Source organism: Accipiter gentilis, chromosome 4 (genome assembly GCF_929443795.1).
Source record: "Accipiter gentilis chromosome 4, bAccGen1.1, whole genome shotgun sequence".
Classification (NCBI taxonomy): Eukaryota; Metazoa; Chordata; class Aves; order Accipitriformes; family Accipitridae; genus Astur; species Astur gentilis.
In genome coordinates, this window is record NC_064883.1 from 24,831,894 (window position 1) to 24,843,298 (window position 11,405).

The following is an 11,405-nucleotide window of genomic DNA, read 5'->3' on the forward strand; positions in this document are numbered from 1 at the left end:
GGATTAAACTCCTTTGAGACTTTATATATATATTTATATATATATATGAATGAGAAAAATAGGTTTTAATACACACTTTTTTTTTTTTTTTTGCATGTAAATATCTGCTTCTTTCTTTGCATATGTGTTATCATTTTTGGTAATATGCTTATCTGTGTCCATTTCATAGGCACGCCTTACTACAAACTGTAACTAGCTACCGTGGAAAAGGTCTGTGTGACAACATTTTCTCACATGTCAGATCTCCCACTCTTCCTTGGTGGGAATAATCCCACTAACTTCAGCAAGACAGGACACCTAAGACAAATAAGGTTTTGACCCATTATATTCCTACGAAATTCTAGTTGAACATCTGCAGTATGTTAAGCCATAACTATTTTATTAAAAATAGTACCCAAGTACAGACTAAGTGCTAAAAGACTAATGAATACTAATTGCTGCAAAGAAAAGACTCTACCTTAGTCTGAGGATGTGGATGCCAGGCTTGCTAAATATTTACACAACTAACCATCAAGAATGGGCCAGTAATAATTGTCTAAATATATATTTACACGTTTACAAATTAAAAGCCAAATCCTTTTTCCACTAATATCAATGGGTGTTTTGCCATTGGCTTTGGTGGAATCAGGGATTTGGTCCAACAGAGTTTGTCAACTGTTACATTTTTCAGGAAAAAGAAGTGTTTCTTCTATCCTTCTTTTTCTTTTATAATATAGCTAAAGGGAAGGCAAAATTTAAACAACTCCACTGGTTTGATTTTATGTTAAAAGTCTAATGTAAACCTACAAAGCAGGAACATTGAGTTAAGGCTTGAAGCTGATTAGTTTCTAGTTTTAAGAGGAAGGATAAGAAAAGTACAAGGCAAACAATTCCTTTGGAGAGAGAAAGTATATTTTGATTACCTCTTCCTTTTATTGTAAAATCATTCCTCACCACAGTATTGAGTGGACTCCAAGCATCATTGTTAGCAAGTAAGTCACAAGAACCAAAGCTGAAGTATGGATAAAGCAGCAAGATCATAACACATCAAAGTATCATATACACTGAAGAAATAACTCAGCGTCCTTAGGTGGTTTTTTTTCTATAAAAATTTGATCTATGTAGGACTTCATTCACATGGACACTAACAATGAGGAAGTATTTGCTTTGGCGGTAGTGGATCGCACATCTGTTTAACATGTTTTGTAATTTTTAACATAAGGTTTCTCTGTGTTGTACAGATGTGAATCAGGTAGCATTCGACTTTTTTCCCCCGCTACTGAGGTGTTCGGTGGTCACTCTTTGCTGGGGTGCTTGTTTCATTGACTTTTGCCACGCAAATCCATTGCTTAGAAGAGCAAGCTTCATTTTTGGACTGGTTTGGTGGGTCTTTTTACTCATTTTCAGTCGGCATAAATAATAAATCCAGAAAATGTGCTGTATTTGTTGTTGTTTCCTCCATGTGCTTTTCCTCCATCTAATTTAATGTAAACTTCGTCTCCCGGCTCCAAATGAAGAACCACACTGTTACTGGCATAGTCGTAGTTCTGATCAGCATCCTGAGCAATCGCACTAGCTCGAACCTACATAAAATACATAATGAGTGGTTAAGAAAACTCAGATAATTCTTCCTGCACGATGAAATCAAAGCATATCCACAACATTTTATTCAGCATGCATGAGTTGCCACTTCAAATGTCTGGCAACATATATTGTAGGTTTTTTCCTATGGTTATTGCTTATTTTCTCCTAAAAGAGACTAAAGCAGTAATGTGCTCCTTTCTCAGTCATCTGATTAATGCACAACTGCTTGCACTCCTGTAGATGTTTGGAGCCTTTTTAAATATATGCGTAATAATAGCTGGAGTTCGGAGAACTGAATCTGGTCGTATGCCAGTTTTACATTGGTGTAATTTTTATTTCAGTGGGACAAGTGATTGACATTGGTGAGGATCCACAGTGAGGCCGTATTGATACCAGGCTGGACTTTTTCCAGAGGCAATTTATTGTCATACTACTAATACGATCATGCTGCAAAAAGAATACAAAAAGTACACACACACATGCAGACACTCCAGTGCACACAAGCAGGTAAGGATCCTAGCTGGTGTTTGGGAAAACTGTTATTGCCACGTTTCAGTAAGCAAACATTTAGTTTCTCTGTGTTGCAAGAGATGCACATTTGAAAAATCACAGACGAGTCACTTGCTTTAAGAGGTTTTGGAATTTACAAGGAATTGAGGACATTTCATTTGCAGCTTTCACTTAAAGACACATTTTTTTCCCATTTCTCCCTTGCTATTCCACTACTGTTTAAATTTGACATTGCTAGCAAAGTGGAAATAATCTGTAACTTTGAGACGTATGTCGGTTTCCAGCAATGAACAGCCTGTGCCTTTGTAAATTTCCAAATCATTTATATATAATTTGACCCTGTTTGGTAAAATATTTAAGCTTAGTTGTATGTGATTTATTTCAGTGTAACACATCATCTGCTTGTTGCTTGTCTTTGTTCTAGCGTGGTTACAGAGCAGTAAGTGATTTAGTGGTACTGCAAACCTGAACTAAGTAATAATGCATGACTTGGCGTACTATATGTGGGATTTTATCTGTTCTGAATTGAAAAAATAGGCTATAAGTCACAAATTTTCATGGATTCCTTTCAAAGTTTAAATGATAAATTTCCAAATTAAATTTTCATGTGATATGATCTCACATTAATATTGAAATGTTAAAAAGAAGGGGGTTCTATACCATGCACGATCTTATGGCATTATGCAGCTTAAAAATCACAGTGGCTGGAAATTCTTTATACATCCTGTAAGAAGAGTGAGAAAGGCTTAAAGGACTTACAGTGGTGTGACAGTCTGCAAATTTAAGTTGATACATGGCATGATGATAAACCACAACTATTTCAGGACTTCTTGATCCTGAATTGCCTGGTGTTGTTTACAGAGGTGATCTATTTTGCTACTATTTAAGCAATAATTATTTTAAGCAGAGGGTATTTCCTCTCGATTAATGACTAGCAGGGTGGAGTTGAAGGCTCTGGGCCATTAACCCTGGAAATACCCTCCAAAGAAAATAATGGGCTGAGTCTGTTGCTGGTAGTGTAAATGGAAAGGGCATATGGGAAGGTGTGAAAAGGCTATAGATGAGTTAGAAAAACTTTCAGAGAGAACTAGTATCTTGCATGCTGGTAAGCAAAATGGCTTAAATTACTTTCCAAATTCCCCTTTACATCATAATGAAATGCTACTTTGTGGATTTGTCCAAAATGTAGTTTTTCTGTGGATAGTAAAGGAGAATTCAAATTGTATTAGTGACTAGCCTAAGGGAGTCAGCATAGGGACACTGACTACAACAGCAATGGGTATTTCATTTTTAAGATTCTGGATAGTACATACTGGCTGAAGAAAAAAGATCCTGCGTATTGGAAGTCTAGAAACCAAAGTGTAGCTCTTACTGCCCTATGTATAAACAAATGTCCTGGAAGCTCCACTGTGCTATTCTTAGAGGTTTTACCTCCTTGTTTGGTTAGCCAGAGCAATTTCTTCTTAAAGCCTGGGAGAACAGTCTCAAATGAATTATCAGCGTACTGCTGCAAGAGGGTAAATGTATCTCGAAATTAAACCATTAACGCACTATCAATTCCATAAGTTGCATGACGGCTCACCTCATCTTTTGTGAAGTTACACTCTCAGGTTGCACACACATACTAGGTAAGCTACGTGATCTCAGCAGGTCCCTGTTCAAGCTTTATAACCATTAAGGAAGGCAAGGTGTTAACAGTGGAGACCTTGAGGTTCCTCCTGTGCATTGCTTAGGAATGTTGGGGTTTTTTTTCTGTAAGTGATATCCTCTTCCAACGGTCTGGTTTTCTTCATTGTTAGAAAACACTGAATTTATAACGTTATCTTTGCCAGACTCCATTTAATGACTTCCAAAATCTCTGAGCTTTCTTACAAAAATACAAAAAGTTAACTGCTACCTCATCATATCAGCGTCTAGTATTTCAAGAATAAACCATAATCAAAAGGAGACACTGCTGCATTAAAACTGCGCTCTGTGCGCCAATTTTAAATAGTTTGTATGCAGATATTTACCTAAATACTTATCTTTGCATAGATATGTACAAATACATACATAGAACCCCTGCCTTTTTTTTTTTTTTTTCCTTTGAATCCTGGCAAGTTTAATTTGTCTCATGTCTGGTGCCGGAAGCAGTTACATTTGGGAACAGTTAGACTTCAGGCTGAATATTTATAATTGGTCACTTTTTAAAAAGTACCGGCATGTATTTATTTCTCCGGGTTTGGGAAAATAAACACTTTAAAACATTACAAATAGGCGTCAAAAATAGTTTAATGTTTTAATTGCAAGTAAAATGGCATTCTCGCCGTGGACGGCATTGCCTTTGTCCGAATAAATCAACGTGGATATATTACGACGTACTATGTTCCCCTAGTCCTGGTTTATCTGCTGAGGTAGTATTTATGGTAGACATTTCCTAATTTAATTAATTGCCGCTGATGCCCTCATTATTCTGTTTTCGCGGTCCTTCTGAGGAGCCATACACAGGAGGTGAAGTGGCGGACCAGATTAATTTACCGGCCGGCGATGCTCCCGCCGCCGCTGAGCGCCGAGGGCCGCGCGGCGGCGGCCGGCGCTTCCCGGGGGAGGAGACAGGCAAACGAACGGGGCCCCCCGCGACCTGCGAGGCGCGGCGGGGACACGCAGCCCGATTTTCAGTCCTGTGGACGCCGCCTAGAGCGGGTCAGCAACACCCCCCCACACACCCCAAGCCCACCCCGCCGGAGGGTGAAAAGCCCGGGGAGAGCGGCAGCGCTGGGCTCCGGGCTCCCCGAGCCTGGGAAGGCCGGCGGCCCGGCCCCGTAGCCCGCTGCGGGCCGGCACGGCTCGGGCAGCGAACGACCTGTTGCGCGGCCGGTCCCTGGCCCCGCCGCTGCACGGGGGGCCGGCGGGACCACCGCGCTCCCCCCCGCCGGGCAGCCGGCGCCGGAGGGACGGCGGCATCGCTAAGCGCTGTCGTAGCTAGGGCCGACCTCTCCGTGTTTGTTAACCACGTCGTGAAGAAGCGCAAAATCGCGGAGAGCGGCTCCCCGGGGGCGATGTTCCAGGCACAGCCTCCGCGAGCGCGGGGGCAACGCTTCTCCTCATCAGAAAGGGCGATTCCCCCGCCGCTCAGACGGCGGCCTCGCAAGATCTTTCACTATCTCGAGCGTTCCCCTCCTGCCGCGGCGGGTGCCGGCGGACCTCGGGCCGTGCCCAGCCCGCCTCCCTCCCGCTGCTCGGTCCGCCAAGGGGCGAGGTCTGCGGACGCCCAGCTCGCCCGGTTACCGGCTCTCCCTGCCAGAGGGAAACCTCGCTCCCCGCCGGCGGCTGACCGTGCCAAAATCGGCGCCCCGCTGCGCGGGAGCCCCGTCCCGTGCCGTGCCTTCCGCCCCCGCATCGCATCCTTTCCCCACCCGGGGCCACCCTCCCCCTCAGCTCACCCGCCGTCCCCGGGGAGTTTCCCCGCCCTGGGGGAACACCGGGCCCCGGCCCGGGCTCCGCTCGCCCCCGCGGAGGGCGGGGGGGCGGGCAGCGCTGCCTGCGCGACCGCCCCGACCGCCCCCCCCCCCCCCCCCCCCCCCCAACGCTCCCGTGCCGGCCGAGCTGTCGGGCGGCTCTCCGCGGCCGCGGGCTGGCCGGGACGGCAGCCCGTGCCGGACGGGGGCACCGGGCGCCCGGCCAGGTGCCGCTCCGCGGCCGCGGGGCCGGCCCGGACAGCGGGCTGGGAGCGGGGGCCAGCGGCGTGACTCCGCGGGAAAAGAGTGCGCGGAGCCCGCCTTCGCCCGGCGGCCCGGGGCGCCCTGCGCGGAACCCCTCGGGGCTCCTCGGGCACCCGCGGCGGAGCGGGGCGGCGCAGCGCAGCGCAGCGCGCCTCGGCGCCGGCGCTGGCCGCAGGGTCCCCGCCGGCTGCGGACCGGCGGGCGCCGGCTCCCCTCGGCTCCCCCGGCGGCTCGCCCTGCCTGCGGGCCGCCCGGCCTCGGGCCCCGCTCCCCCGCCCCGCACCCGCGCCGCCTCCAGCGGCCGCCCGGCTCCCCCTCCCCGCCCGCCGCCCGCTTCCCGCCCTTCCCGCTCCCCTCAGGCAGCCCGGCTCCGCCCGGCCGCCCGCTGTCCTGGCGGCACCCGGCGCCCTCACGGTAGCCGGCTCCCCTCGCGAAGCGCGGGCGGCCCCTCGGGAAGCCCCTCGCGTCCCCGCCCGCCCCCGGCGCCCGGCGCGGCGCCCACCTGGTTGTTCTTGCAGAGGTCGGCCCACATGCTGGTGCCGTCGCCGCCCCGCATGAGCACATGGTAGGTGAAGAAGTAGATGCCGGGGATGGAGCAGGTGAACTTGCCGGTGGTGGGGTCGTAGTGGTTGCCCAGGTTGGTGACCACGTCGTCGAACTTGAGCACCTCGTAGCCCTCGTGCTGCCGCTTGAGGCCGGCGTAGAAGGCGATCTTGGGGACGGTGCTGTAGGTGGCGGCGCTGATGGCCCCCGCCGCGTTCAGCCCCGGCGCCCCGGGGGGGCCCGGCAGGCCCTGCCGCCCCGGCTCGCCCTTCTCGCCGGGCGGGCCCACCGGGCCGGGCGGCCCCGGCTCGCCCGGCGGGCCGCGGGGCCCCGCTTTGCCCGGCCGGCCGGCCTCCCCCTTGGGCCCCTGGATGAAGGTGGGCAGGGACTGCATGAGGCCGCGGTCGGGCGTGGCCGCCGTGCTGGGCGCCTTGGTGCCGCCGTAGGGGTCGCAGACCATGCGGCAGGTGCCCAGCATCTCGTAGTGCGCCGAGGTGCCGGCCGAGCTGACCAGCACCGGGATGAGGATGACCAGCAGCAGCACCATCACCACCCCCAGCGCGCCGGCCGCGATCAGCCGCCGCCTGCTGCCCACCAGCCGGCTCAGCGCAGGGCGATCCTCTTGCCTGCTTTTGGACAAAATCTTGATGGTTGGCGGGGGACCTCCTCAGAGCCGAAAAACCGCCGAGCCCGCGCGAGCTCGGCTCCCCGGGGGCTTCGCCGCCCTCCCGCTGCCGCCGGCGGCGGGGGCTCCCGCGGGTCGCGGCGCTCCGCGGCGGCCGCTGCAGCCGCCGGCCGGCCGGGCGGGCGGGCGGCAGGCAGAGGACGAGGGAGAGCGAGCTGCCGCCGCGCCCCGGCCGCCCGCACTTTTATCCTCCCGCTGGCGATCGACTTTTTTTTTTTTGCGGGCTGTGCCAGTCCGAGTCAACTTTCCCTGGAACTTGCCTTTCCTCTCGCGATCGCCCCGCTCGCCCGCTCGCTCTCTCTCTCTTTTCTTTTCTTTTTTTTTTTTTTTTTTTTTTTCTCTCTCGCAGAGACGACAGTCCTCAGCGGAGACGCGCCTCCCGGCCGCCCCGCGGCCGCCCCGGTGCCCGCCGCCGAGAGCCCGCGCCGCCGCGCCGCACCGGAGCCGGAGCCGGAGCCGGAGCCCGAGCCGGAGCCGGAGCCCGAGCCGGAGCCGGAGGGAGAGCGGGATCCTGCCCGGGTGCCACCTGCCAGGAGAGGAGGAGGCTGACGAGCGCGCTGGAGCAATTTATAGGCACCCAAAAGCGCAGGGGAAAGGGGAGCTGCTTTGGCATCTCATCCCAGCATCTGCTCCGCTCTTCCCACTCACAGAGAGTTTGGCATTACTCTGGCAGTGTGGGAAATATATATTTTTTTTCCTCTCTCCCTCCCCCACCCCTCCCGCAAACGGATGAACAGCGAAATCGTGAGCCTCACTCACTAGCTGTATCTTGCGATGACAGCTCTTTCTGGAGCAGACCAAAAGGAAGAGATGTGCTTAGCAGCCTCTGGGTACCCTTCAGGTCACCGATCAAGAATTAAAAGGTCAATCCACCTCCTGCTTAACGCTACCCTGAGGCCACCCTGCCGTATTAGTGTTTTCTGGGAAATACCGCTTTAAATGTAGGGATGCTTTACAGTTACCGATTGTCCAAGTGGAAGTTATTTGAAAATACACCTCCCACCTCACACAGTAATAGAGATTAGCATCTCTCACAATTTCGGATCTCCCTCTTCCCCCCTCCCCGATTACAACCGTAAAGGCAGAGAAGGAAACCGTTCTTTCTGTGAATTGAAATTGACATACTCGTCACCGGCTGCAGTGTTTCCTGGTGTTAAAGCCAGCCATCGCTTTGCTAGCAAACTGACACCAAGGGAAAGAGTTCCCTTTTGTTTAGAAGCCGAAGGAAGGTGCGGGGCATATGCAGATCAACAGATGCCTGGACCTGAGAAAAAGGTCTCTCTGGCTTAACTCGGGGGCAGCAAAGCGTTTTGTTAAGTCTTGTGGTTTCCTTCCTTTTTTTTTTCATTTGCGTGTGTGTGTGTGTGTGTGTGTGTGTAAGGTTTCTCCTCCCCCAAGGGCTGGCGAGCACCTCTGTGACTGAGTGGGAAGGTGAATGTGCAATATTAGTGGCATTTCTCCTGAGAAAATATTAAGGAACCTGTCCTGCTTACAGATATACAAGGTACACAAAGAGCTGTTTAAATAAACAAACAGAATTGATTCCTAAATCATACTTCTGTATTCAGGAGCAATGGATGTCAATCAAACGTGGGTGACATTTGCCTGTCAATACAGGGATGATGGGTGGAAAGAGTGTGACTTATTACAGCGAGGCAAGAATCGGAAATGAGCAACAGCGGCAAATAGGACAACAACCAAATAATAGCATCTCCAGCGATGATCAGAAGGCTGTGATCTTGTCTTGGATTTTATTAGCACAAATCCCCTCTCCCCTCACCCGTTCCCTTTTCTTTTCTGTTCCGCAACACAATAAGGTCAAACAAGCAGGCAGTGGGAAACAAAGATTCATTGATTCTTCCTTTTAAGCAGAAATGTCAGCAGCTCCTTTTGCTCTTTCCTGAGAGACTCAAAGGCAGCGAGTGGGGTCCATGCTGCGTAGAAATGGGCCAGCCCAGCTCCTTATCTCCCCAGAAAACTCCCGATAAACCTTCCATTTCCCGCACTTGTAAATATCCCTTCCTCCTCCCGCCCTTTTTTTTTTTTCTTTCTTTCTTTTTTCTTTCCTCTAATGCTCTGTCTTAAACAAATTCTTTATCTGGCACTGACACAAGCTAGCCCGTTCCCTCAGCTAAAGGCTTCCCCTCAAGACCCAGGAAGGCAGCTGAACACACTTGGAGGTTTATGTTCATATCTCATCGCTCTCTTCACCCCATAGGAAAGGGCTTTCAGCACTGCTCTTTCGTCTGGGCAGGAAAAAAAAGAAAAGTTGCACCAAGAGTGACAGGTCCATCTCGGCCTGTAGCTGAGCCCTTGAGGCGTTGTATTTAGTCATCCCTAACCCAGGCAGTTTTCGTGACATCGGGATGCACGTAAACCTCTATTGCAACGGCCGTGTTACACATTGGGAAAACAGCAAATCTCTTGCCTTCAAATAGACACAAACCTATCGTGGTCTGTCAAGCCATAGTGATGCCGGGTGACTTCCTGGCACCAAGCACACCCTCAGTTCCTTACTCCAGCTATGATAGGCCTGATTTTTAAAGCAAGGTCCTACCTACCATACCAACCATGTTTACCTTCTTAATAGGCAGTCTCATCCTCATGCGTACTGCCAAGAATGCTCATTTACTCTCGACTCTTGACTTTTTCCCAAAGAAGACCTGTGAGCCAGCTGCAAAAATCACAGCCTGAGATAGCAGAATAGAGAGAAGGGGGCAAGTACTGGTGCTGGGTTGTCAGTGGAGCTTGTGTGTTAGCTGGGAACATGACCTGGGACCTTGAATGCCAGGCCAGTGCTTTAGTTACCAGATTATCCTTAGTTCCCAAAGAAAAAAATATATTTTCCAAGGAAACTAAGAAAAAACCTGCAGGCCTCGGAGTTTATGCACTGGAGGCCTCAGTAGTCTGGAGAAAAGTTAAAAGGAAATGTAGAAAACTCTTTTTACCACAGGACCTTTGTTTTCCTGAAGTGGTATGTCAAAGCATTGATTTGCTGTAATTAAGGCTGGGGTAGCATTTATGTTATAATATAATATCCTCTCTATGCTAAAGGCTAACAGTCGAGATTGACAGTCCATTCTTAATAGAACCATTGTACCTACATGAGCTGCTGCCAGTCTTAACGTGTTAAATTTCTTTGTATTTTAGAAGCCCTCTTGCAGGCTTGCTCCAGCCTTTCAGCCTGTTTGCTTCCCTCCCGGTTCTCTGGGCCTTTATGCATTCAGACCTGCAGTTGGTGTTCAAGCTGTATCCTCCTGCAGCTTCTGCCATTTGAAACAGCTTTCTCACAGCTCTTTTCCTTACTGACTAATTAGTTAATGTTCATACAGAGCCTTAAAGATGTACAGCATAACATCCATGTCCATTTTACGCGTGTGCCGCTGCCTCAGCACTAAGATAGGGAAGAACTGGAGAAAACCATGTAAGAAGGTATCCACTGGCACACAGGGAAACATGTTCTGCAGTTGCCAAGCTCAAAATGGCTCCTTACGCCTGCAGTGCTAAATTCAAAGGGTTAGCCCAGGAAAAAAAATACTCTGCGAGAAAGGGCAATCCTTTACCAGTTACAGTGAGCAGGAGTAAGGTAGAAAAAAGTCATATGCCGAGCAAAGTAGTGTTTGAATGCTGTGCCAAGTTCCATACTGCTTCTGCTGACTCCTATCTGCATCTGTTTTTCTCTTGCTTATATTTTAACTCTTTTTTTGTTATTATTTTAGAGAAGCCGTTTGAATTTCAGTGAACTCGAAAATTAAGGCTTTGCTACACTGTACCTTTATAAACACTGGTTTAACTATGTATGTAAAGATCAGCATTTCAACCTGAATACCAGTGGTATATGGTCAAGGAACAACATGCACTCACCCCAACAGGTAAGTGGGTTCAATGCTACAAAATAAAATATGTCATAAAAGGGGAAAAACCCATTCATATCAGTATAGATGGCTCAAAGGTACCATGGTGACATGGTGGTGACACCTTTGCTGCTATCCTAAACCATTACTGGTATTCTATTATTTCCCTTCTGTTCACCCAGTTTGCTAAAATCTCAGGGCTGGCACATGTGACATGTAGTTGGTCCTGGTAAGGACCACATCCTGCACCAGTTTTGGTAGAAGCTCGTACAGGCAGCACTAACTAAGCTCTCCCAAAAACTTGTTTTGGTCAGCATGACTGAAGACCATCTGTGTTTATAGCGATGCAAGTTGCCCACTGGGTTCTTTCATAAAATTATGATTTTCATGCTCGTAGAAGGAAAACCAGCTTCAGTGTACAAGAGAAAAAAATTGTTTTGCTGATTTTTTTGAAGATTTTACCTGTCCTTTGGAAGGTAGGAAGCCCTTCTGCAGGGTATTCTCTGCGATTTAGGGATTTAAGCCATCTTTGTGTGTGTGTGATTGGAA

General features: G+C 49.7%; 1 protein-coding gene across 1 annotated transcript; it reads right to left on the reverse strand.

Annotated features, from left to right (window-relative positions):
* Window positions 1-34: 34 nt before the first annotated feature.
* On the reverse strand, window positions 35-7,097 carry C1QL3 (complement C1q like 3). Its single transcript, XM_049798596.1, has 2 exons — window positions 6,277-7,097; window positions 35-1,562 (listed from the first exon to the last, which is right to left on the reverse strand). Exons 1-2 carry the CDS (start codon window positions 6,862-6,864, stop codon window positions 1,383-1,385), a joined length of 768 nt encoding a protein of 255 aa, XP_049654553.1. The 5' UTR covers window positions 6,865-7,097; the 3' UTR covers window positions 35-1,382.
* Between the last annotated feature and the right edge of the window lie 4,308 nt (window positions 7,098-11,405).

What these genes read in the sequence shown, in the direction of transcription:
- C1QL3 (XM_049798596.1), bottom strand. Translation starts at nt 6,864, where the DNA reads ATGGTGCTGCTGCTGGTCATCCTCATCCCGGTGCTGGTCAGCTCGGCC. An exon ending in ACCTCTGCAAGAACAACCAG is followed by an intron (nt 1,563 to 6,276) that starts GTGGGCGCCGCG and finishes TATTTTATGTAG; the next exon opens with GTTCGAGCTAGTGCGATTGC.